This window comes from Nesoenas mayeri, assembly GCF_963082525.1.
Source record: "Nesoenas mayeri genome assembly, chromosome: 1".
Lineage (NCBI taxonomy): Eukaryota > Metazoa > Chordata > Aves > Columbiformes > Columbidae > Nesoenas > Nesoenas mayeri.
This window is the reverse complement of record NC_137541.1, coordinates 14,053,995-14,075,905: the sequence shown is the minus strand read 5'-3', so window position 1 is coordinate 14,075,905 and position 21,911 is coordinate 14,053,995. Positions and strand designations below refer to the sequence as shown.

The window sequence follows — 21,911 nt, the reverse complement described above, 5'->3', positions numbered from 1 at the left end:
AGAGCCCCAGTAAAGCCCTAGATGTTAGATCTTGTAGATGTTAGATCTCTAAGATAGCTACAAGACACAAAGCAAAAATAGAAAAGACTTCATTTGTTCCAAGTTAACAGAACCACTGGATTATTTCCAGGGTTGTGGGTTGAGTTTGGGGCTTTCTCATTGGAAAGAGGGAAAAGATTTTGGCAGGAAAGAAAAGCAGTAGGAGAAGCACAATTACTAACTATTCACTAAACACACATCCCTCCACTCCTGCCTTCAACTTTCTTTTTTTATTTAACACTCTTGTGTATGTATGTTACTTACATAGGTTTTCAGCAAGGCAATGTCTCCTTCATCCAGAGCTGAAACAACACAGGAAAGAATTAGCTTCCAATTTTAAAAACAAAACCATCAGTATTAATTCTGCTTCTAAAAGATGAAAACATACATTTTAAAGAGATTCTTTTGAGCTTCTACTTTTTCATTAAGCCAAAGTGGAACAAAAAATATCTGACATTCAAGAAAAACAAAATAGGGTCTCCAGCTACTCTCTTCAGTCTAAAACTTGGTACAACGCAGAGTTCATATCAAGCAACTACTTAAACTTCGCTTCACTCAGAGTAGCTTATGACCTGTGACTGTACAGAGAAGGAACTGAAAATATCAAAACGTGATCTCTTCAACTCTTTGTTTCCTAATGTTTAAGAAAGCATAAATGAAAAACTGTCCCCACTTTCCACCAGTGATGTCTCTCTTCCAAACTGGCCAGTGTGAGCAAGGAACAGCAACCAAATCTAAGCTGGTCCCAGTAACAAAAAACTACCATAAACTACTAAAGCAGCCTGGAATCAATAATTAATACAATGTTGAGTTTTAATATTGTAAAATATAAAACATGGGAATGGTCACACTACATAGGATAAACGGTCTGGTCCGATATCCTTCTCCAACAGAAGGTCTACGAACATGGAAATCAGACGGTGAACTCCCACTGTCAGGTCACATAATAACAGCCCCTCAAAAAAACTCCCTTGCATTAATATTTTGGACAATTGTTTGAACCCCTGTCAACTTTTAGCAGAATATGCAGGAAATAATCCCCTGGTTTAAATCGGTATTTGCTTAACTTGAACTTGGAATCTAAAAATTGCCTCAGAATGCCCACATCAGAACAAGCAGCTTCAGCTGTTAAATGAATGAGCTTTTGTGCAGAGTCCTCCAGGATCGCTCCGGCAAACCCTCTCCATTCAGTATCCCTGTCATTCCCTATTTACTGCCATATCACTTGCCATTTAACAGACCTTTTCCACTCCCTTTCCCTTCCACCCAGAGTCATCTCTTTTTCAAACTGAACTACAGCCTTCACCTGCAGCATCCCCAGCATCCCTCTGTTCTTCTCTTTTCCAATTCCACTGTGTCTTTTTAAGATAGAGGAAACCCAACTCACATCACAACGAAGATTGAGGTGCAGTGTGTATTATACACAATTTTGAGAGGATTTGTGTGTGTGAGTTGATCCTTATTTCTTTCCTGATTATTTGTACTAACCCACTGATTTTTCATATGTACTGTTGCCACAATTCAAAAATTCTTCTTGAGTGATAACAGTTCAAAGCTCATCACTAATTACATACAGTGTTGGTTTTGTCTCCAGATGCATTATTTAATATTTACTGGCATGAAATTAAAAGGCCAATGGAATTCAAACATGAGGAGCAGCAGCAATTTTCACACTATGCGTACACCACCAGAAAAATCTGCCACCCCACTCTCTCCTGCTTCCAGTCAATATCTTATGAAAGTGGCAACACACAGGGTCTGACAGCCAGTTCCGCAGGAGTTCAGAAAAGGAAATTTTAATGTTTTATTAAGTTGATATTTTAAGTAACCGTTAAACCACAAAAGCCCTTTTGTCTTAGGAAGCGCAGATCAGGCTTTTTAGTAGCATTTTATAAGAGACCCCTGGAACCAGGCAGGCCCAGATGTTCGTTACCCACAGAATCACAGAATGGCTGGGGTTGGAGGGACCTCTGGAGGTCATCTAGTCCAACCAACCTGCTAAAGCAGGTTCACCAGAGCAGATCACACAGGAATGTGTCCAGGCAGGTTTGAATGTCTCCAGAGGAGACTCCACAGCCTCTCTGGGCAGCCTGTTCCAGGGCTCTGGCAGCCTCAAAGTAAAGAAGTTTCTCCTCATATTTGGATGGAACCTCCTGTCCTTCAGTCTGTGCCCGTTGCCCCTCATCCTGTCACTGGGCACCACTGAAAGGAGTCTGGTCCATCCTCTTGACACCCACCCTTGAGATATTTATAAACATTGATGAGATCCCCTCTCAGCCTTCTCTTCTCCAGGCTGAACAGACCCAGCTCTCTCAGTCTCTGCTCATAAGAAAGATGCTCCAGACCCCTCATCATCTTCATAGCCCACCGCTGGACTCCAAATTCTTGTCCTTCTTAAACTGGGGGACTATATCTATATCTATATCTATAATTCTAAAGTATTTGGAGTGTGATGGTAACACAGGATTCCTTGGAGAACAGGACTTAAGACGTTAATTAATATGTGACCATGTGTCAGATGTTATGTTAATGCACCCTGAGTTTTACGCCCTTCTGAAAGGTTGAGGCAATCACAGTCTGCTATCATGATGGATTACACCATAGTCTATTCGTGAACAGAAGTGATGCACAGGTTTTGAGGCTGAATTATAGAATTGCTTTTGCTGCGACACAAACGGATGCATGATAATTCAGAGCCTGTGCTTCAGCCTGTGCCCGCTGCCCCTCCCCTGCCGCTGGGCAGCACTGACAGGACTCCGGTCCCAGCCCCGCTGGATCGCTCCCCGCGGCCCGGTCCCGCTGGGTGTCCCGCTGGGTGCCCCGCAGGGTGTCCCGCTGGGTGCCCCGCTGGGTGTCCCGCTGGGTGCCCCGCTGGGTGTCCCGCTGGGTGCCCCGCTGGGTGTCCCGCTGGGTGCCCCGCTGGGTGCCCCGCAGGGTGCCCCGCAGGGTTTCCCGCTGGGTGCCCCGCTGGGTGTCCCGCTGGGTGCCCCGCTGGGTGCCCCGCTGGGTGTCCCGCTGGGTGCCCCGCTGGGTGCCCCGCAGGGTGCCCCGCAGGGTGTCCCGCAGGGTGTCCCGCTGGGTGCCCCGCAGGGTGTCCCGCTGGGTGTCCCGCTGGGTGTCCCGCTGGGTGCCCCGCTGGGTGTCCCGCAGGGTGCCCCGCTGGGTGCCCCGCTGGGTGCCCCGCAGGGTGCCCCGCAGGGTGTCCCGCAGGGTGTCCCGCTGGGTGCCCCGCAGGGTGTCCCGCAGGGTGTCCCGCAGGGTGTCCCGCGGGGCTCCGCCGGCCCGGGCGGTGCTGCTGTTCGTGCCCGACCCCGCCGCCCCACGGGCCGCCCCGGCAGTGCCGCACCGGCCGCAGCGGCCAAGCCCGGGCGCCGGGCCGGGTTCGCTCGGGGCGCGGCGGCCGCAGCGCCGGACACGGAGTTTGCGGGGTTTTGAGTCGGCCTGCCGCCCGCCGGGCTCCCCCAGCCCCGCCGCTCCCGGCACCGAAATGGCCGCCGGCAGCGCCGCCCCGCCCCGGAGCTCAGCGCCGGCGCTCGGGAGATTCCCCGCCACGGACACGGGGACACCGACCCGACACGGGGAGGGACCGGCGGGAAGGGGGCACTGCCGGTTTTCCGCCCGTCGCCGCGCCAACGGGCACTGAGCCCGGGGCGGCAGCACGGCCGAGCCCCGCCCGCCTGGGCTCTCACCGCGGATGGGCTTATCCTCCTTCTCCTCCTCCTTGGTCTTCCTCTGGTCGGCCCCCAGGTAGTCCGGCATCGTCTCGCTCCGGCTCCGCGCCGCGCCGCCCCGGATGCGTTACTCAGCACCGCCGGCACTTCCGGCCGGGCCGCGCCGGGGGGACACTAAAGGCGGGCGCACCGGCCGGCCGCGCCGTGGGCCTCGCGCCACCGGCATCTCCTCCCCCCCAGCACCGCTGCCCCAGCCGCACAGTTCCGCCCGCCGCAGCCGCCGCCGGAGCGGAGCGCCCCGCGCCGGCCTCAGCCGCCCCAACCCAGCCGGGGCCCGTTGCGCCGCCGGGTCCGCTGCGGAGAGGCGGCGTGGGGCAGGCAGAGGGGCGGGAAAGGGGCGGCTGGGCCCCGCCGGGCCGCTTATCCCGCCGCACGCCGCCGCCGCCCCGGAAGCGCTCGCCGCGCGCCTCCATGCGCCGGCTCCCGGCAACCGGCTCGGCTCGGCCAGCGCGGCCCGGCGCCCAGGCCCGGCGCCGCCATGCTGCGGGGGGCGCGGGACGGGCAGCTCACGGCCGTCACCAGGCGCTTGGCCGGTAGGTACCGCCGGGCCCTCGGGCGGGGGGGAGCGGCCGGGCCGCGGGGCTGCAGCCGCTGCCGGGGCGGGCGGGCCGGGATCTCCCGCTGCCGCCCGTCCCGCCGGGGGACCCGCTGCCTCCAGCACCGGGGCGGCCCCCGGTTTGGGCGAGGGCGGGATTCGGGGGAACAGACCCCCCCAGAGCACCCGGTTACCGCTAGAGTTGCAAACCCGCCTGTTTCGAAGGAACTTTCCCGTTTATTTCGCCCCGGTGCTCGCGTCGGTTGAGCAACAAGTCGGGGCCGCTCGGAGGAGGCGCCTGGGACGGGGATCGCGGGGAGGACCCGTCCCCGCCGAGTGCTGCAGCCGCAGCCGCCTCCTCTGCTGACAGAGCAACGGGGGGCGAATGTAGTGTAACGTGTGCGTTCCTTTAACTCGAAAGCGCCTCGGAGAACACCCAGTAGCGTTTGGAAGGTGCCGCCCGATAGGCAGGTGTCGTGGTTCCTGCAGTCCCGGGAGCGCTCTGGTGTTTTTAGGGCGAACAAGAAGATGTGGCAGTCTGTAGCCGTGTGCTGTGCTGCACTTTCATGGGCTTTGATGGGGTTTAATTAAAAAAAAAAGAGTAAACCACAGAAGGTGAAGTTGCTTTTATGTTTTTGCTTATAGCATCAGTACTCTGTCAAGTGGAACCTGTGGGAAGATGGTTTGAAGCATTTATTAAGAGGAGAAACATAAATGTTTCTTCCTCTTTCCAGGAGCTAGAAGATGAGAAGGAACTTTCTGAAGAATCAGGCGATGAAGAATTGCAGCTTGAAGAATTTCCTATGTTAAAAACCCTCGACCCAAAGGACTGGAAGGTATTCAGTTTATATAGATTAATGTTAATTATTTTTGCTGGAAGACTCCTGTCAGAGTTATCCACCATGCCCAGTTGCTAAAGATCCCCTCCCTCTTCCTCTCCCACCCCATCTGAGTTGCTTTTTATCCCTTAGTGTTATAGCATTATAGTTGGGTTTGTATTTTCCACACATATCCAGTTAATGAAGGCAAACTCACATACACATCAGGATAAGATCTTAGCCTTGAACTGTTGCTTTTCCACTTTACTGTCTGTAAGTGGCGTCTCTTCTCCCTGTTACTGCCTCCCTCATTCTGGAATTGTGTTAGCACTCTTAATATTAAAGGCAGTGATTCAGTTTTCCAATAATTGAACTTTCAGTGCTTTAATCCAATTTAGATTAAGCTACCTGAATTTCTGTAATATTTGGCTTAATTTATTGATACTTGGTTATTCAATAATTATGGCCTTTAAGACAATTGTTCTTTCTCTAATAATTACTGGGAGAGGGAAGAATTCTGCCACTTGCTTTTAAAAGATGGAGGAGAACTGTTTTCTGCGTGTGTTGTGTTGTGTTGTGGCTCTTTAGGTTGCGTTTATCAATGTTTATCAGGGTTCATTTTTTTCCTCAGAATCAAGACCATTATGCAGTTCTCGGGCTGGGTAATATACGATACAGGGCTACTCAGAAACAAATCAAAGCAGCTCGTAAGTACCTTTCCTTCATAAGCAGACTTTTCTTTCAGATGTACGCAACTGTTTTGCAGGTGTAAATATATACATGTCACGAATAAGCTTATTACTGTCTCACAGGCCTAAAAATGTCCTCTCTTATGTTGTTCACCAGCCTTCTAAATTCACATCACAGCTCCAAGATCCTCAAGCCAGAGAATTCAAAAATGTCACTGAGTTCACATCTCTGCTTTCTTCCCTGTGTTTTTTGTCAACAAGCTTGAGACTGTAACTATAATACCATCTACATTTTTGATTCTGCAGCCGGAGCTCAGTGAAAGGCAGAGAACTACAGTTCACCCTGCCCAATGTACTTCGATAGGTTTGTACCCTGAAACCCCCTTACAACGGTTAGGTGCCACGGCAATGCCAGTGAATGTTTAAGAAGTTCGCTGCTATTCTCATTCTGATTAGACTGAGCATTGCGTGGGAATGGAGCAGTAGCTCTTAGGTTTTCCAGCTATTCAAGTAACTAAAAGTTATTTGTGCCACTGAGAAGCTGAGTTTTGCTCTTCTTTGGTCATTTTACCATGTGAAAACTATAGAGCTCCTGTAGCTGAATCTCTGGGATATTACCAAGCAAACTTGTGAGGTTTTCTTGACATTTTGGGTGAGTAAAAAATAGAAATTGGAAGTGCCACTGCTTAATATGTCATGTCTTAAATCATGACGTGATTCAGAAGCGCATGCAGGTGACTGGGGGTATTTTGTGGTACTTGCATATGAAGGAAGAACACATTGGGCTTAGAACTTTTTTCCTAGAAAGCAATGTGACCAAGAGTTGACTTTGCAAGAAGGATGCAGGAATTTAGTAGGAGAAGATTTAAAAGTACTCTGAAGATTGTTCAGTAGCCTTTATGAAATAAGCTGATGGTTTTGTGCTTTGATCTTGCAAGCAATTGCCTGTGTAACTGTACTGATGTGGGTAGAATCACTGTCCCCAGTGAAAACACAGAGAAAGATTAAGTTACTCCCAAAGGAAAATGGGTGGAAATTTGCAAATTACCAATTTGCACAGGAAATTTTGTTGCCTTGCGTACGTGTTAGCAGTGCCAGCACAGAGCATGTGCTAATGTAGGACAGAGCAGCACCTACTCTGGTGATGATTAGTGCTCTCACTAATCTTGTCAACCAAGAACTGGGCATCTCTCTCTTTAGGATCTTAACAGCACTCAATTATGACACGGTAGTATAGAGATGCGAGTCTTTCTCACCAGTATATACTGTGTTTTTTGTATTTTTAACAAGGATTCTGATTTGTTTCTTAAGATAGGTTGCTGTAACTACTCACATGATATCTTCTCTCTGGTATTTTATAGTGTGCCAAGAAGGTACGTTTTATGTTGAATGATAATACAGGTCGACCTTTTGGCAAAGAAGTCAGTTTAAAATCTGGGTTTACTGTTTAAGTGCTAAGACAAACTTGGCAGCAACTTTAGTAGATACTCTGTATGTGTTAGTTAAATCTTAGGATTTAGGGCCTAAATAGAGAGAGAACTGGACCGCGAAGTCTTGAGTGTGTGCTTAGTGTCGTCCATGGGTAAGGGCAGCGCTGCACCGGCTCGTGGCTGGAGTTCCCTTGCGAAATTTCATCTTGGATTGTGTTCAGAACTTGAGTAAAGAGATATAATACAATTCTAATTTTATCAGAACTACTTTGCTTTTCAATAGAAATAACAACTAAAATTACATTAATTATTTTTCTTTATTATTTTCAGCATGATTGCACAGGGAATTGTACAATCTTGCACGATTAAGGCCCTAAAACTTCATTATGCTTAAACTGTACGTTTACAGCTACTGAAGCACTTTGCTATGCATAATATTAGAATAAGCCCCAGAAAATCAGTACTTCTTCAGCTGATGAAGGTGGAATAGAGTTTCTGAGTTGCAGCTGTGTCCCAGTAAAGATGAAATAAATTTGACAAATGTGTTAAATCCAAGAACGTTCATTAACCCACATCTGTTTTCTTCTCAATTTTTTTTTTAGTTTTTTTGTTGTTGTTGTTTTTCTTTTATGTTGTATGGGGTTTTTTTGTCTATTTAGAGAAATATTAATTTGAATTATTGTATTACCTTGTAGCTTGTAAGAAATAAATTGTAGATGATGAAGTGTTTCTAAACCTAATGCATCTGTTTGCTAGATAAATCCATGGTTTTGAAACATCATCCAGACAAGCGAAAAGCTGCAGGGGAACAGATTGGAGAAGGTGATAATGATTATTTTACATGTATAACTAAAGGTAAGCAAGTGATCTCTTTTATTACATATTCTCTCAATCTATTCAATAACCTGAAACGTACTTGTAGTGCTTTATTATGCTTTTAAAGAACTGCCCATTACTAAAAAAACAGAAGTTCTTTTCCATTTTAGAAAACTGCCTCAATAAATAGCGATTATATTAATACCACTTCCCTCTGGGTAGAAGCACTATGGGAATGCAAACAATAGGTGTTTGTCTCCCGTGCATTTGGTGTCAAAACGTGAACACTCGGAGCGGCGGATGCAAAGATGAACCACTAGAGGTGGCCACAGGCCTGCAGTGAACCGGTGTGCTAGGAAGAGATTCCCCAAGGACACCAACAGCAACTAGAAAATCTGAATTCTAACACATTGCTCTGCCAACAGAGCATCTGTTGATTTGATGTGGGATATCACTATCTTCAGCTGCTCTTTTTTTGCCCACAGATGACCCAGTGAACTTGACTGAATAACATTTCCTTTCTTGCCTGTAGTGACCTGGACCAACACTGCTGGCTGATTCCAGAACTATAGGGAGTGTTCTTGGTGTACGACTTGTGCCTTTAGAAATGCTTTGGAGTTTGGCTTTTTTGTTTATTTTTAACACATTTTTCTAACTCAAAAAGGTCAGGACAGGGGCAAATCTTATGTGTGCTCTAAACTTTCTTCTTGAGGGTGTCTTCTTACCATCTAACATTTCAACTAGTATTGTATGTTAGACAAGCTAATGATGTTTTCAGCCTCCCTTAGAGATGTCAAAAGCAAAAAGTTCCCAAAGGAATTTTTTTTTCCCATAGTTGTAGTCGTGTCAGAAACTGGTAGATATTTATTATAAGAACAACCTGCACCTGAATTCAGGAATATGCTCTGTGTTCTACATGCAAGGAGCAAAAGAGGTTTTCCCTTCACTGCTTATGATCTAAGTTTAAGGATAAACATAAAGGAAAGCACAAAGTGGCATGGAAGAGGAGGAATGCTTCCAGGCAGCACCTGGAGGAAGGAAGTGCACTGATGGGGAGGGGTCTGGAGTAGGTGCAAGCAGTGATGGAACAGAGAGAAGGAACTGGGAGAGGCAGGAGAACGTTGGTGTGATTCAGGGCTGGGTCTGACAAGGGAATGGGTGGCAGGTACAGTTCAGGTAGAACTGAGTGTGTGGGAGCAGAATTGGGGATCTGCATGGGAGGGACATCTCTTTAAGTGGAAGAGGAACCAGCAGGATGTGCACAGAATTTCTTGCATCAGGAAGATGGTATGAGGGCTACTGAAGCTCCTCGCTTGAGACATAGAGGATAATTGGGGTCATTTAGAGTATTGGCAGAGGGAAGTCCCTTCTCAGAGGGGATAGGGAGACTGGCAGACAGCAGCTCTCAGGTGGCCCTGTGCATCCCTTCCTCTCTCCACTGACACATGCAGCGAGATGAGTTTACAGAACCACAGAGCACCAGCTCCAGCTCATCACCTTTGAGTTCTGACCTTCCTGGGGCAGTGTTCTCTATCCAGAGATGCAGTCAGAGCCTATCAATGATTGCAACACAAATTTGATTCCTCGGATGACTTTTCACTCTAACTGAAAATAGTGGGAACCATAGAACTGACAGACAAAGTAACCCCACATTTCCTTCAGAGAAAACAAAGGTTCACTGAAGCTACAGTGTGTGATTTCCGGGTTATAAGATTCTGTAACGTGAAGCTCCCCAACTGCAGGACTGTAAGAATAGGCAGGCTGGGAGTGTGTGCATGTTTTGGGTAGTAGCTCTGTGGTGGTTTACACTCTTTCCAGGTCTCAGTACAATTTCATCATAAGCTGCAAAAATTCCAATGAATGGCTCCTGTTTTTGCCATTTCTGACATTGTATCAAGTCAGGGACTGCTTTTACTCTGTGTCCGTCTTAGTAAACTGTTTTGTCAATTTATCTGCAAGGATCTGGTGTGAGATAAAAGCCTGAAAACATCGTGATCAAACCCCCAGTGCCTGAGCTGAATTTACTGCTATAAAATTATTTAAAATATACTCTGGTTTTTTACATCTTAATGGTTAAACGTGTTGTTTTTCATAAATGTTTTCCTCCTACTTAGTTTAACAGGAATTGACAGCAGTGCTGTTCTGTGTCACTAAAATAATTAAATATCAAGCTGATAGATCCAACAGAGATCCAAGAGCATCTTTTTAAACATACAGAACCTTTTCTGTAACATTCCCACCTTGTGGGGAAGACTCACTTTAGTCTCATATTTTATATCTGGTAACCTTTTTTTATCAGCTTACGAAATATTATCTGATCCCGTGAAACGACGAGCATTTAACAGCATAGATCCTACTTTTGATAACTCTGTACCTTCCAAAAGTGAAGCAAAAGAGAACTTCTTTGAAGTATTTTCACCAGTTTTTGAAAGAAATGCCAGGTAAGCTACATCAGACTGCTTTTGTTGTTGCTGGAGAAGCAGCATTTGCAAACTCTTCTGCCATTGTGTTTGGAACAGGTGTGATTTTAAGGGATGCTGGAGATGTGTTGATTTGCTAGAAGTGTAATACCAGTAAGGTAATGCATTCTCTATGATTTCATTTTAAAGTAATCTGCACTGTCACACTGGTGGCAGTGAATTTGACCCATGAGATTTAAAAAAAAAGTCTGTTCTCAGCTCCATATTACTGTCCTTTTTGTACAATACGTTTCATCTTATATATACTTATACCAAGCATGTCTATGCTACTGACTAAAAAGTCCTTTTTTATTATTTTCTTATGAGGGTGAGACATTAACAAAGACAATAGTTATGTTCACAATTTATCTGGTTAACAGAAAAGATAAATATAACTATCAATATTTGGTGGTTCTCTCTTAAGGTCTGTGACTTTTTTTCTGCATTTGAATCACGCTTGCCAATTGATTTTGTATTAAGGCTGTCACAATAGAAACCTATTTCACCTTTTACCTGTATGAAAAAAAGTGTTTTATTGTGTGAAGCACTTTACAACACATTCTGGCCAATCCACTGATTATCCGAGGTAGATTTATTTAATCTTTTCTCAACTATTACAGATATTCAGACGTGGATCTGTGGTTGTCAGATGGGTTGCTTCCATCTCGGCTTGAAAATGGATGCTGTGTCATGGCATAACAAATTTTAGAGCCTATGGAAATTCCCCTCTTTGTAGGGAAAAAACAGAAGAGAGGCAAAACATGCGTTATTCCCTCGTACTCCACTGGAATATGTGGGAAGCTTCCTGTAGCCTGTCACAGAACTGAGCTATTCGCAGAGTCGCTTTTGTCCACCTTCTGTAAGCTCCTCTACCAGGAGAATATGTGTGGAGAACTGAATATTTAGGAAGATGTCTTGTGCTCCATCAGGTCTCGTAGCAGGCATACCAGACTCAGGCAGGAAGAGTTTGCTTTTTTGGAAGAGCTCCCCAAGAAAGGCCAATCTGGAGGATGTTTAATAAGAACACTCCTATTTTCTCCCTGTCCCCTGGTGCCCCTCTGTGTTGGTGGGATGGAGCCTCTAATTTGGTATTTTCATTATGTACTTAACACATGCCATGTTATAAAGTAAGATTATATATATTAGTTCTTCTCTATTTTCAGGTGGTCAAATAAGAAAAATGTTCCTAAACTTGGGGACATGAACTCATCATTTGAAGAGGTAGATGCATTCTATTCATTTTGGTAAGTTAGCTAATGCCTCCATCTCTATTCACAGTATTCACAGTGTGTGATACGAAGGGCTCGCAGACCCTTTTGTACGTAGGTTGTTGGCTGTGGCCCGTCCTGACCTAGTGCTGTCAGGATGTCACCTCACAGCTGTTTGGTGCCTTCCACACACCAAACTGGCTTTCTCCTCGCTTGAGCATCCACGTTGTAAATTCACAGCTACAGTGGGAGCTCCTAGCAGTTCTCTGACCACAGTGACTGTGAACCCAGTTGACCTGCAGACTGGAGATGGGGTTCATCTCACCTAACCTGTGTTTTCAGTGCAGGCATTTAAGCTCCCCTAGTTAAGGGAAGTCTGTCTAGTCCGATAAAGTCAGTAGAGTTTATGGCATGACTCATCTGCTAAATACGGATGCTTGCAGAAAGATTACATTAATTTCTCTCTGAACTCTCCAGACTGTGCTGCATCTCTGCTGCTTGTAATGGGAGCTTAGACAACTGCACTGCAGACATTCAGAGTTGGTGAGACTGATCCCATCCTAAAATATCCTCTGTCCTACGCATAGAGATGTAAATCATTCCTTCCAATAGCATCTTGCGTTTTGACTTAGCACAGTGGAATCATAGGTGCAACATAATTGTAAATTATGTATTATAAGCTGTAAAAAAACTAATAGTTGAAAAGGTAGATTATTTGTAATAGTTTTGCTTTTTTTTTTTTTTTTTAATTTACTTTAGGTATAATTTTGATTCCTGGAGAGAGTTTTCCTACCTAGATGAAGAGGAAAAAGAAAAAGCAGAATGGTATGTAAATAAAAATAAATTTGACAGGAGACTGATTGAAACTGCAAAATTTTCCAACTTTGTAGTAGACTGTAACAGCCACAGGAAGAAATGTAGTCAAACTAAGGCTGAATTCCACTTTCCCAGGTTAGTGGTCACCTATGGACTTGAACTGGACTGGCTGTGGGCTTTGCTTTGTCTTGTGTGTGTAACTGAGGTAGTTCTTGCTCACATCACAGAGGTGCTTGGGAGGTGCTTTGAAATCTTCGTTCGTTTAAGTTCAGACCTGTAGTTCCAGCAAGTCCCAAACATAGGTAGAAGCTGGAGGCAGAACAGAGTGGATGAGTAAGCAGGTACCATTCCTCTCTCCAGCTCTTTATTAAACTGTGCTGAGACAAGTGATACTTCTAGAATTTAGAGAGATTAGTTCTGATGGCTTGATATTAATAAAAATTGCGTATTTGTTGATGTAGTGGTAGTTGCTGGATTAGTCAGACTGTTGCTGTTGGAATATACATTCTGTTTTCCTCCTTCCTACAGTTAAACACAGAATGTTCCAAGTTACAGCACCAAACCATTTAGCCTAACATGTATTTCACAGGACGCAACCTTTCACTTGGTCATCCTTGTATAACCATAACTTGCATTGTATGAACTTCTTCTTCCAAGGTTGAATAGAAACCAATTTTGCAGTTAGCTGCAGTGGTTAGCTTGCTTTGTGGCTAAAAACTGTGCCATGTTTAGGCTGCAGCTGAGTATTCCTTCTTCTGCCTTTTCCTGCTATTAAATTTTTGAGCCTCTCTGGACCCAATGTTCTCCCTCCTGTGGAGGTTCTGCGGAGGCACTGTAATCAATTGCATATCACCTGTATTTTTGATATATTGTACAGATTAATCTAGGCTTCTCATTGCAAGGCTCCTGAATTATTTGCATTGCTTTTTTTGTGCTTATTCCTGTCATTAGTGTCCTTTTTAAAAACGTTTAGACAAAAGATACATAGTATGCTGTACTTGAGAGAGAACTACAGTTTCTGTTCAGATGGTCATGATCCTTGTTACCCCTTCTTGCCAACGGTGACGTTGCTCGTGTTTAAAACCTTCAATCCATTCATAGCAGTCTCCTGCTATGTTCTGGGGATTGTTTTCTTTGTTGTGAGGTAAATTGTTTTGTATTTGGTTGTGTAGATGAGGATATAGACCCCCCATTAAAACAAACAAACAAACAAACTTGTCTCTTTCTTGACAGCACTGACAAATATTTTCAGATTATTTAGTCAGACAATTTTTAATCTATTTAACCTGAGCTGTATTTTACTGGAGTGAATCCAGCATGATTTTACCCGAGTGTCACAGTACTTCATAGAAAGTGTTATTTCTGTGCTGATGGGTTTACTTGACATGACGTATAGTCTGCAAAATGGAGATAATTGACATTGATTGTATCACTGCCCTTTAATTAAACCGTATACCAGCATTTCAGTTGTTTTGTTTAGCTTTAATGTTAGGTCAACAAGTGGACTGCATTTTGGAAATATAGTCCATGATCTCATTCCCTGCAATGACAGATAAGCAGCTAGTTTTGTAGGTTTACATAATTGTGTGAACACTTAGCATTTTTGACATGAGCTTGGGGCCTGGAACTTCGGTTTCTTTGAAGCCTATTTTTGAAGTATTCAGTGAAAATCATCTGTGTGGGGACACATTTTAAAAAAGTTTGTTGCTGAATTTTTAACAGAGTGACACTGTAGGGCAGGGGTGCCAAACTCATTTTCACCAGGGGCCACATCAGCCTCACAGTTGCCTTCAAAGGGCCGAATGTAATCTTAGGACTGTATAAATGTAACTACTCCTACATTCATACAGTCCTAAAATTACATCTGCCCTTTGAAGGCGACCGCGAGGCTGATGTGGCCCTGGTGAAAATGAGTTTGACACCCCTGCTGTAGGGTATTAGCACTAAACGAACTATCCTTTCCCTTCTAGTCGAGATGAAAGGAGATGGATTGAAAAGCAGAACAGAGCTGCCAGAGCATTGAGAAAAAAAGAAGAAATGAACAGAATTAGGACACTTGTTGGTGAGCATGCAAACTGCTGGTTTTTTTTAAAGAGAGATTTGTTAAATAACAATGGAAATCTCCTCGTTTTCTGTTGTACATGACGCACCTTTTCTTCTATCAGACAACGCATACAGTTGTGATCCCAGGATAAAGAAATTTAAGGAAGAAGAAAAGGCAAAGAAAGAAGCAGAGAAGAAAGCAAAGGTAGAAGCAAAACGAAAAGAACAGGAGGCAAAAGAAAAAGTAAGTTAACTACTTTATTTGGGTTGAAAAACCCTGGTTCATTCACACCTGAGCCAATGTTTCAGCTTGTATATGTGTCAGAAAGCTACTGTTAGAATTATATTGGGTTTTAAAGATGTGCTGTCTTTGCTGTGCAACAGGCACTGCAATACTGGCAGCCTTTGGAGGAGATGAAAACAATGAGCGCAGATCTGAAACAAAAATACTTCGAAAACTGAGTTTTATTGTTGCATATAATTCCTCTGATTTAGAGGCAGTCAGGTTCTGTGGCCTACTTTCCTTTTCTATAAAATGGCTACAGCTGCTCACCTTTTTTGTGTGGTCTGTCAGTGGTTGACTGGTATGAAACACCTTGAGGTAACAGAACATATTTGAGGGTGGAGAAACACTGTCCCAGGTTGTCCAGAGAGGTTGTGGATGCCCCATCCCTGGAGACATCCCAGGCCAGGCTGGACAGGGCTCTGAGCAACCTGATCTGGTTGAACATGTCCCTGCTCATTGCGGGGGGGTTGGACTAGATCACCTTTGAAGGTCCCTTCCAACCCAAACCATTCTATATTTGATTAATACAGTTTGGATAAGGTGGCTCTGAAAACAGTACTGGGAATGAAAGGGAACTGTAAGGTGCTAAAAAGTGACATAAAAGACAGATACTAGAGCACTGCAAGATTTTATGTTAATAATGATGCAGGAGAAATGCTGGACGGCTGCATCTTTCCAAGCTTATACTCTTAAGGCAGGCATAGGAAATTTTATGCACTTTTATATCTTCATTGTAAAAGAAGTCAGGATTTATAAACTAGGGGTCCTCATAGTGAATATTTGAATTAATGCCAACTGGCATATGTTCCATCACCTCCCTCAAAATTCTTAGAAAACCATTGAAATATTCACACACAAAATCACCCATGCACCATCAAAACTAGACACAGCACATTTTAATAATGAATGACCCTATAATGGTGTGACTTTGTTGAGGTCTTTTTTGGGTTTTTTTTTTGCTTTTGAATGCAGCAAAGACAAGCAGAATTAGAAGCAGCACGGTTAGCAAAAGAAAAGGAGGAAGAAGAATTTAGGCAACAAGCATTAGTAGCAAAAAAAGAAAAAGAGATACAGAAAAAAGCAATCAAGAAAGAAAGGCAAAAACTGAGAACGACGTGCAAGGTACTTACATATTATTCTATTAATTTCATTAATATGGCCTGTATATTACTATGTTTGCTTAGATCAGACCCTGTCACATGCTTGCTTGTTCTTATGGCTGGAGATGGGAATGCAAAGTGGGTTTACTAAAAAGTGGAATACTGAACCACATATTTATCATCCGGTTTTGAGTTACGAGTAAAGCTGCCCAAATAGGCCCAGACATAGCAGTGGCTGAAGAATGCTGTGTGTTAAGCCTTTGTCTGAAGGAACAGGACAATAAAGTTCAAGAACTTTGTAGAACATCTATTTCTGCTTCCAGAACTGGAATTACTTTTCTGATAATGAGGCAGATTGTGTTAAAATGATGGAGGAGGTGGAAAAGCTTTGTGATCGTCTTGAGCTAGCAAGGTAAGATTTCCTGCTGCTGATTGATGCTCGTTTTGATACCCATCTTTCTGCTAGCTATCCGTTGTAACGTAATAATTTATTTTTAGTCTGCAATGCTTGAATGAAGCACTTACATCTACAACAAGGGAAGGAGGAAAGGCGGCTGTAGTAAAACAGGTAATTATGCTGAGTGTCAAATCCAAATAACAGAATAATTTGATTTGTGAAATCTACGTGACTGAATCAAAGTACGATACAACGTAGCTGCTGTGGAATCCTGCCTGTTGAACACAAAGACGCGAGTTTCGGAGTCCCCAGGGCAGAGTTGATCTCTGCTCCATTTTACATAGTGCAGTTCATGGCTGGTGAAATAACCAGGACCAGCTGAGGAAAACAATATGCATTTTTAATTAGCGAAGGACACAACACCCACCATTTGTACAGGGCATAGAAGCAGTAGAAGAATTTAATTTTGCCCAACAATGGGTAGCAGTTACTAGAGGGGAAAGAGGGCAGTCAACCTATTCTGCTACACAACAAAAACCCAAGTGTAGAATCCACGAGCTGGGGCTAGATCCACAAAAGGACTGAAGTGCTGCAGGTGTAGGCACTGGAAGGGCCACTGGGTTGGATACCAAAGTATGAGAAAAGCAAGGCACTTGGGGTCAAGATTTACAAAACTCAGCAAGGATCTGCCTAAATTCGTCAGCACAGAAAAGCCATTTGGACTAATAAGGCTGAACCCACATCCTGCAGAAAGAATAAGGTGCTTTCTCTCACCTCCTTTGAATTCACAGCTGTGAACCTTCTTTCCTGGTGGGGAAAGATGATCTGTCCCCATCCCAGGGTCAGGTTTACTCATTGGACAACTTAAGACTTTTGTTCTACAGGGGATTGAATCCAATCTCCCAGGCTCCAGGAAGGTTTTCCAAACATGGGACAGTCACTTTTCTACCTGTTCCACTCTTACATTAATGAAAATTATCCATCAGATAATTTTCCTTTGCCAAGAAGATTTTATTACAAGACAGACAGAAACCCATTTTGGGCATCCTGCCAACAGGTGTAATTGCAGAGCTTTTTTTAATATTGCCAAGACCAGACTGGGCATATGCAGAAGCAAATACATTACAAATGTGTCAGACCGCAGTCTCAAGATGTGATTACAGTTCACAAAGATGAGCAATGGGTAACTTAAGTTCTGCTGAATAGCTTGCTTACAAACTACACATAGCCATATAACCCTGAGTAAGCACTTGCTTTAACTGCAACAACCCAGATATTAGTTCCTAACTTTAGTACAACCATAGTAACTGAGAATTTCTGGCATAACCAGGCTTAGGCAGCAGCTGAGTTGGGAGAGCTGGGAATCGGCATATTCAACATGGATGTTCTTACCACTTTTGTGGATCTGCCCCTGTACCTCAGGTGTTAGCCTGGACATTCACACTGTATTCAAAAGTTTTGCCTCAATCCTGGCAATGTTCGTTTAATTTCCTAGTGAATTTATGGCACATTCCTGCTGTAGCTCCTAATCTGAGGTGGCCAAATTTACACACGGGATGGAGGGAAATGATACCAGACCAGATAAGCTCCTCCATTTCCTTATGTATAATGTACAGAACAAAGTAAGTGAAATTCAAGGCTCAAAGTAATTCCAGAGGGAGGGGGTTGCGTCACAGTAAAATGTAAATATAAATAACGCTTGTTTACAATCCTTCAGATAGAAGAAATAAATGAACAAATAAGGCGAGAGAAAGAAGAGGCAGAAGCTCGTATGCGTCAAGCAACAAAGAGTTCAGAAAAGTCAACCACTGGTGGTGGAGGAGGAAGCAAAAATTGGCCAGAAGATGATTTACAGTTGTTAATTAAAGCTGTGAACCTCTTCCCAGCAGGGACTAACTCAAGGTAATTCTCGAGTTTGGTTATAAATGCCATACTAACAATTTTTAATTAAATAACCATAACAACTTATTTTCAGATCATCCCAAGTATGATGTCAGTGTAAGGACTCCCTAAACTTCTCCTTTTCCTTGACTGCTGAGCAGCCTGTAGTTTGTCGTCTTTACACCCTGTTCTGTGTGTCACTGGAGTTAGCTCTGGCCCTGTGTCTTGTTTCCCCCCAAACCTGGGCCATCAGCAAGACTGGGCCAAGGCATATATTTCCACAGTGCTTACTACAGGTTCGGCTCCAGTCATTAAAGCAGAGAACAAAACTGCAACAGTGACCATGATCCAGCTGGGTAGGAATACAAGCGTGTAAGTTGCTGCCAGTAGCTCCACAAGGATTGTGAGGCTGGTTTTTCCTCTATACATGCAGAGATGTAAGTTAAGTGCCCCAGCCCCCTTTAGGGAACATCCAGGGTAAAAGGGACAGGCTGGGATTCACAGGAAGCCGAACTGGCAATTGGCTTACTAATAAGCATCAAGAACACGAGTGTGCTTAAAATTCTGTTCTTTCCCAGGAATGAAATACCTTCTTCCACTTAGGATTCACAGATCTGAAGTCTCCATTACAAGATCTAGATGCTTACTTTAAAAAAAAATAAATAAAAAGCAAACAAACAAAACCACAACACACTCTTCATGGAGACAGCAGTACCTGTTTCTGCAGCACTCATTAAGAGCACAAGCCTAGATATGATCCTCCTGTCTGATCACACACAAATATTTTCTAAGAATGCGCTAGGAACAGTTGTGAAGCTGGGGCTGTTCCACCTCTCTCCTGTTGAAGCCCCTTTATCCAACGTTCCGGTATTCTTCTGAGGGACAGTGGACACAGGGTTAGTAACTTCTCAGGGCAGCCAGCAGTGTTTAATGTCAGAGCTGTTCAGGGAATTGAGGAAAGCAACAGCTGAGCAGAGTTTTGAGGATCAGAAGTTTGCACGTATACACTGACATTCTACCCCATCCTTTTTCCTGTATTGGAGGCCAAGAAGTGCACCCAAGCTGACTGAATTCTTAAGAGAAACATCTGCATTTAGTGACTGAAAGCTTTTCAGAATAGTTACCATGAGAGTTTATATGCATTTAAGGATGACTCAACTTACTTAGGAGTTGAGATAAATGTGTACAGGTTCTTGACTGTAGCTTGTATGAAGATAAGCTGGTTTGTAATATGCTGGTTTACCCTTTCTACTTGTGCTTTAGGTGGGAAGTTATTGCCAATTACATGAACTTGCACTCTACTACTGGAATAAAACGGACAGCAAAAGATGTCATCAATAAAGCAAAGAGCCTTCAAAAGCTTGGTATCTATATTACCTTATTTTTGTAATACGATGGTCTGCATGCTTCTGTACAGCTTGATTTTCTTTGAATGCTTTTGTGTTTCTATTTTGAGACAATTCTCTGTATATCCCCAAAAGAAATGTTGTTAAGATGGGAGATTTAGAGGAAAATGAAAACTTTTTACTATAGAAGGAAAAAAACCCAAGTTTTCAAGAAGTTTCTCCATTCCAAAGCACATACCTGCATGAGGAGGACTCAGACTTTCCCAGTGTTCCTGCCCCTCTGACACACTTGTAATACGTGAGCTTTGTGTCACAGCCCGCCCTTTAGAGAATAATCCCTCTGGATTTCACTGAAGTTGCAGATTCATGCATAAGCTTATATGGAGAAAGTATTTATCTGAGCAGTATAAAGCAGAATGTTGGGGAGAGCCTGACGCTTTGAGCAAATTACCTTTTTTATTGATGAACCTCTTTACCATCGTTTTAAAGGAAGTAGGAATTAGGTTTTTTGATTATGTGATTATTAGTTTACAATAATCTGCTATCCTATGCTTTTATTATAATAGCTGGCTTTAATGTCATTGTATTAATGATTCTACTCTGTCTGTTGCTCATAGACCCTCATCAAAAAGATGATATAAACAAGAAAGCATTTGACAAATTTAAAAAAGAACATGGTGTGGTGCCTCAGATGGACAGTGCTGCCCCCTCGGAACGATTTGAAGGTAAAGGTGAAAAGGGAACCCTTCTTGCAGCATTGTCTCTGCATATCTTAGTAAGAAAGTAATCCAGAACTTAAAGACTTGCTCATAAACAAATTTACAAAATTGGCTATCAAGTAAGAAGGTGATCCAGGCTCTGTTACTGGATTTGAGGGCTTGTGGTAACACAGTACAAACCACAGTGAACTAAATAGTGATGGTTTGAAATGCTTCCTGGTGAGGCAACAGGTTAAGTCTGATGCTGAGATCATCTGTTCCTCTTAGGGTGCTACATTTTCAGGCAAGAGTGTACCTGAGTGGAGGCCCTTGAGATACAGGATCATCCTACAGCTAAGCTTTGGTCTCCTGCTATACCCCAGACACCTCCCATCAGATTTTCCAGGCACTTGCAGAAGGCTGTATTTCCTTACTAAGTGTTCCTTACCAACACACAAAAGGAAAAGCTACATTGCTGCCCTAATGCTGCAGCTTCACAGGGCACTTACAGTGACCTAATGCCCAGCTGACAAAGGAAGATGTTACCTTCTAGCCTCTCTGGGCTTTATTACAGATCCCCAGGACTGCCTGTCCAGTCACTTTCGGGGTTGTTGTTTTGTTGTTTTCATTTAGGTTGGTTGGGTTTGTGTTTGTTTTCTTTTCTTTTAGGTTTTTAGTACTGGGTAGCCCTTAACTCAGACTAGTTACATCACAAAACTGCAAGGATTTTAAATCAACCTGAATAGATTTTACAGTATTTTCTTAGGTTTATCTCAGAGTTCTTATTCAATATTTTTTTCTATTGTCATTTTTGCATTTAAAAACAGGATCACCTTTAGATTCATCCCCTTGGACTACAGAAGAACAAAAGCTTTTAGAACAAGCATTGAAGACTTATCCAGTAAATACTCCTGAAAGATGGGAGAAAATCGCAGCAGCTGTTCCAGGCCGGTCAAAAAAAGACTGCATGAAACGATACAAGGTAAGGTACCTCGCCTCTTTCTAGGCTTGTAATTAGCCCAGGTCTTGTTAGAATCTTTTGCTTTTACTGTTGCTTTCCCTACCAGAGACAGTTATCTGACAACAGCAAACTAGCACAAGATGGAGCCTTATGAAGAAACTCTTTTTTGGTAACTCAACTCCAAAAGAGCAGTAAGGATTAAGTTTTCCTCAGTGAAAGTAGTGGCTCTGGAAGCTGAGCAGGAAAGTCTGTGTCATTAAATCTGTCTTACAATCTGACAGCAAGCCCATGTAGATGGTCAAGTCCTATCCTCAGCCTCTTGTAGGTGAAGTTCCTGCTACAGAGGAAGTAGTTGGGCATTGACCTTCCATTCATTTATTTGTTTCTAAGAGAAATTGTTTTAAGGTATTACACTGTCTCAATTCCTCACTATGTTGAGAGCTAGGGTGTTTCAGGCTGAACAGATGTAGTGTTCAAAGCAATTGTTAACGAGTTCCTTGTTTAGACAAGTATCTTTTTTTTTTCTTCCAACTCTCCAGGAACTCGTTGAAATGGTCAAGGCAAAGAAAGCTGCTCAAGAACAAGTGATGAATGCTACTAAAGTCAAGAAATGACTCTTACTGACAATCTTTGTTTTATAATAAAAATGCAAATACTG

The 21,911-nt window shown here is 43.7% G+C and overlaps 2 protein-coding genes across 4 annotated transcripts in view; one reads left to right on the top strand and one right to left on the bottom strand.

The window, feature by feature from the left end:
• Positions 1-3,869, bottom strand: part of PSMC2 (proteasome 26S subunit, ATPase 2) — a 10,156-nt gene extending 6,287 nt beyond the window's left edge. For both annotated transcript variants that reach the window (XM_080348533.1, XM_080348534.1), the window contains exons 1-2: positions 3,729-3,869; positions 304-341 (exon numbers count right to left, since the gene is read on the bottom strand). In XM_080348533.1, the coding sequence (XP_080204659.1) occupies positions 304-341; positions 3,729-3,798 (108 nt within the window). In that variant the 5' untranslated portion in view covers positions 3,799-3,869. The remainder of the gene's footprint in view (positions 1-303; positions 342-3,728) is intronic.
• Positions 3,833-21,911, top strand: DNAJC2 (DnaJ heat shock protein family (Hsp40) member C2; the record flags this gene model as incomplete). Of its 2 annotated transcripts, none has more annotated exons than XM_080348512.1 (17): positions 3,833-4,303; positions 5,040-5,141; positions 5,755-5,830; positions 7,999-8,097; positions 10,358-10,499; positions 11,681-11,761; positions 12,485-12,550; positions 14,512-14,603; positions 14,707-14,828; positions 15,843-15,992; positions 16,294-16,382; positions 16,469-16,538; positions 18,085-18,269; positions 19,512-19,612; positions 20,212-20,319; positions 21,120-21,274; positions 21,793-21,911. In XM_080348512.1, the coding sequence occupies 17 exons, from the start codon at positions 3,833-3,835 to the stop codon at positions 21,865-21,867; spliced, it is 2,184 nt and encodes a 727-aa protein (XP_080204638.1). In that variant the 3' UTR covers positions 21,868-21,911. The 2 variants fall into 2 exon arrangements, with proteins under 2 accessions (XP_080204638.1, XP_080204639.1); XM_080348513.1 differs by having other exon boundaries at positions 4,136-4,303; positions 4,951-5,141.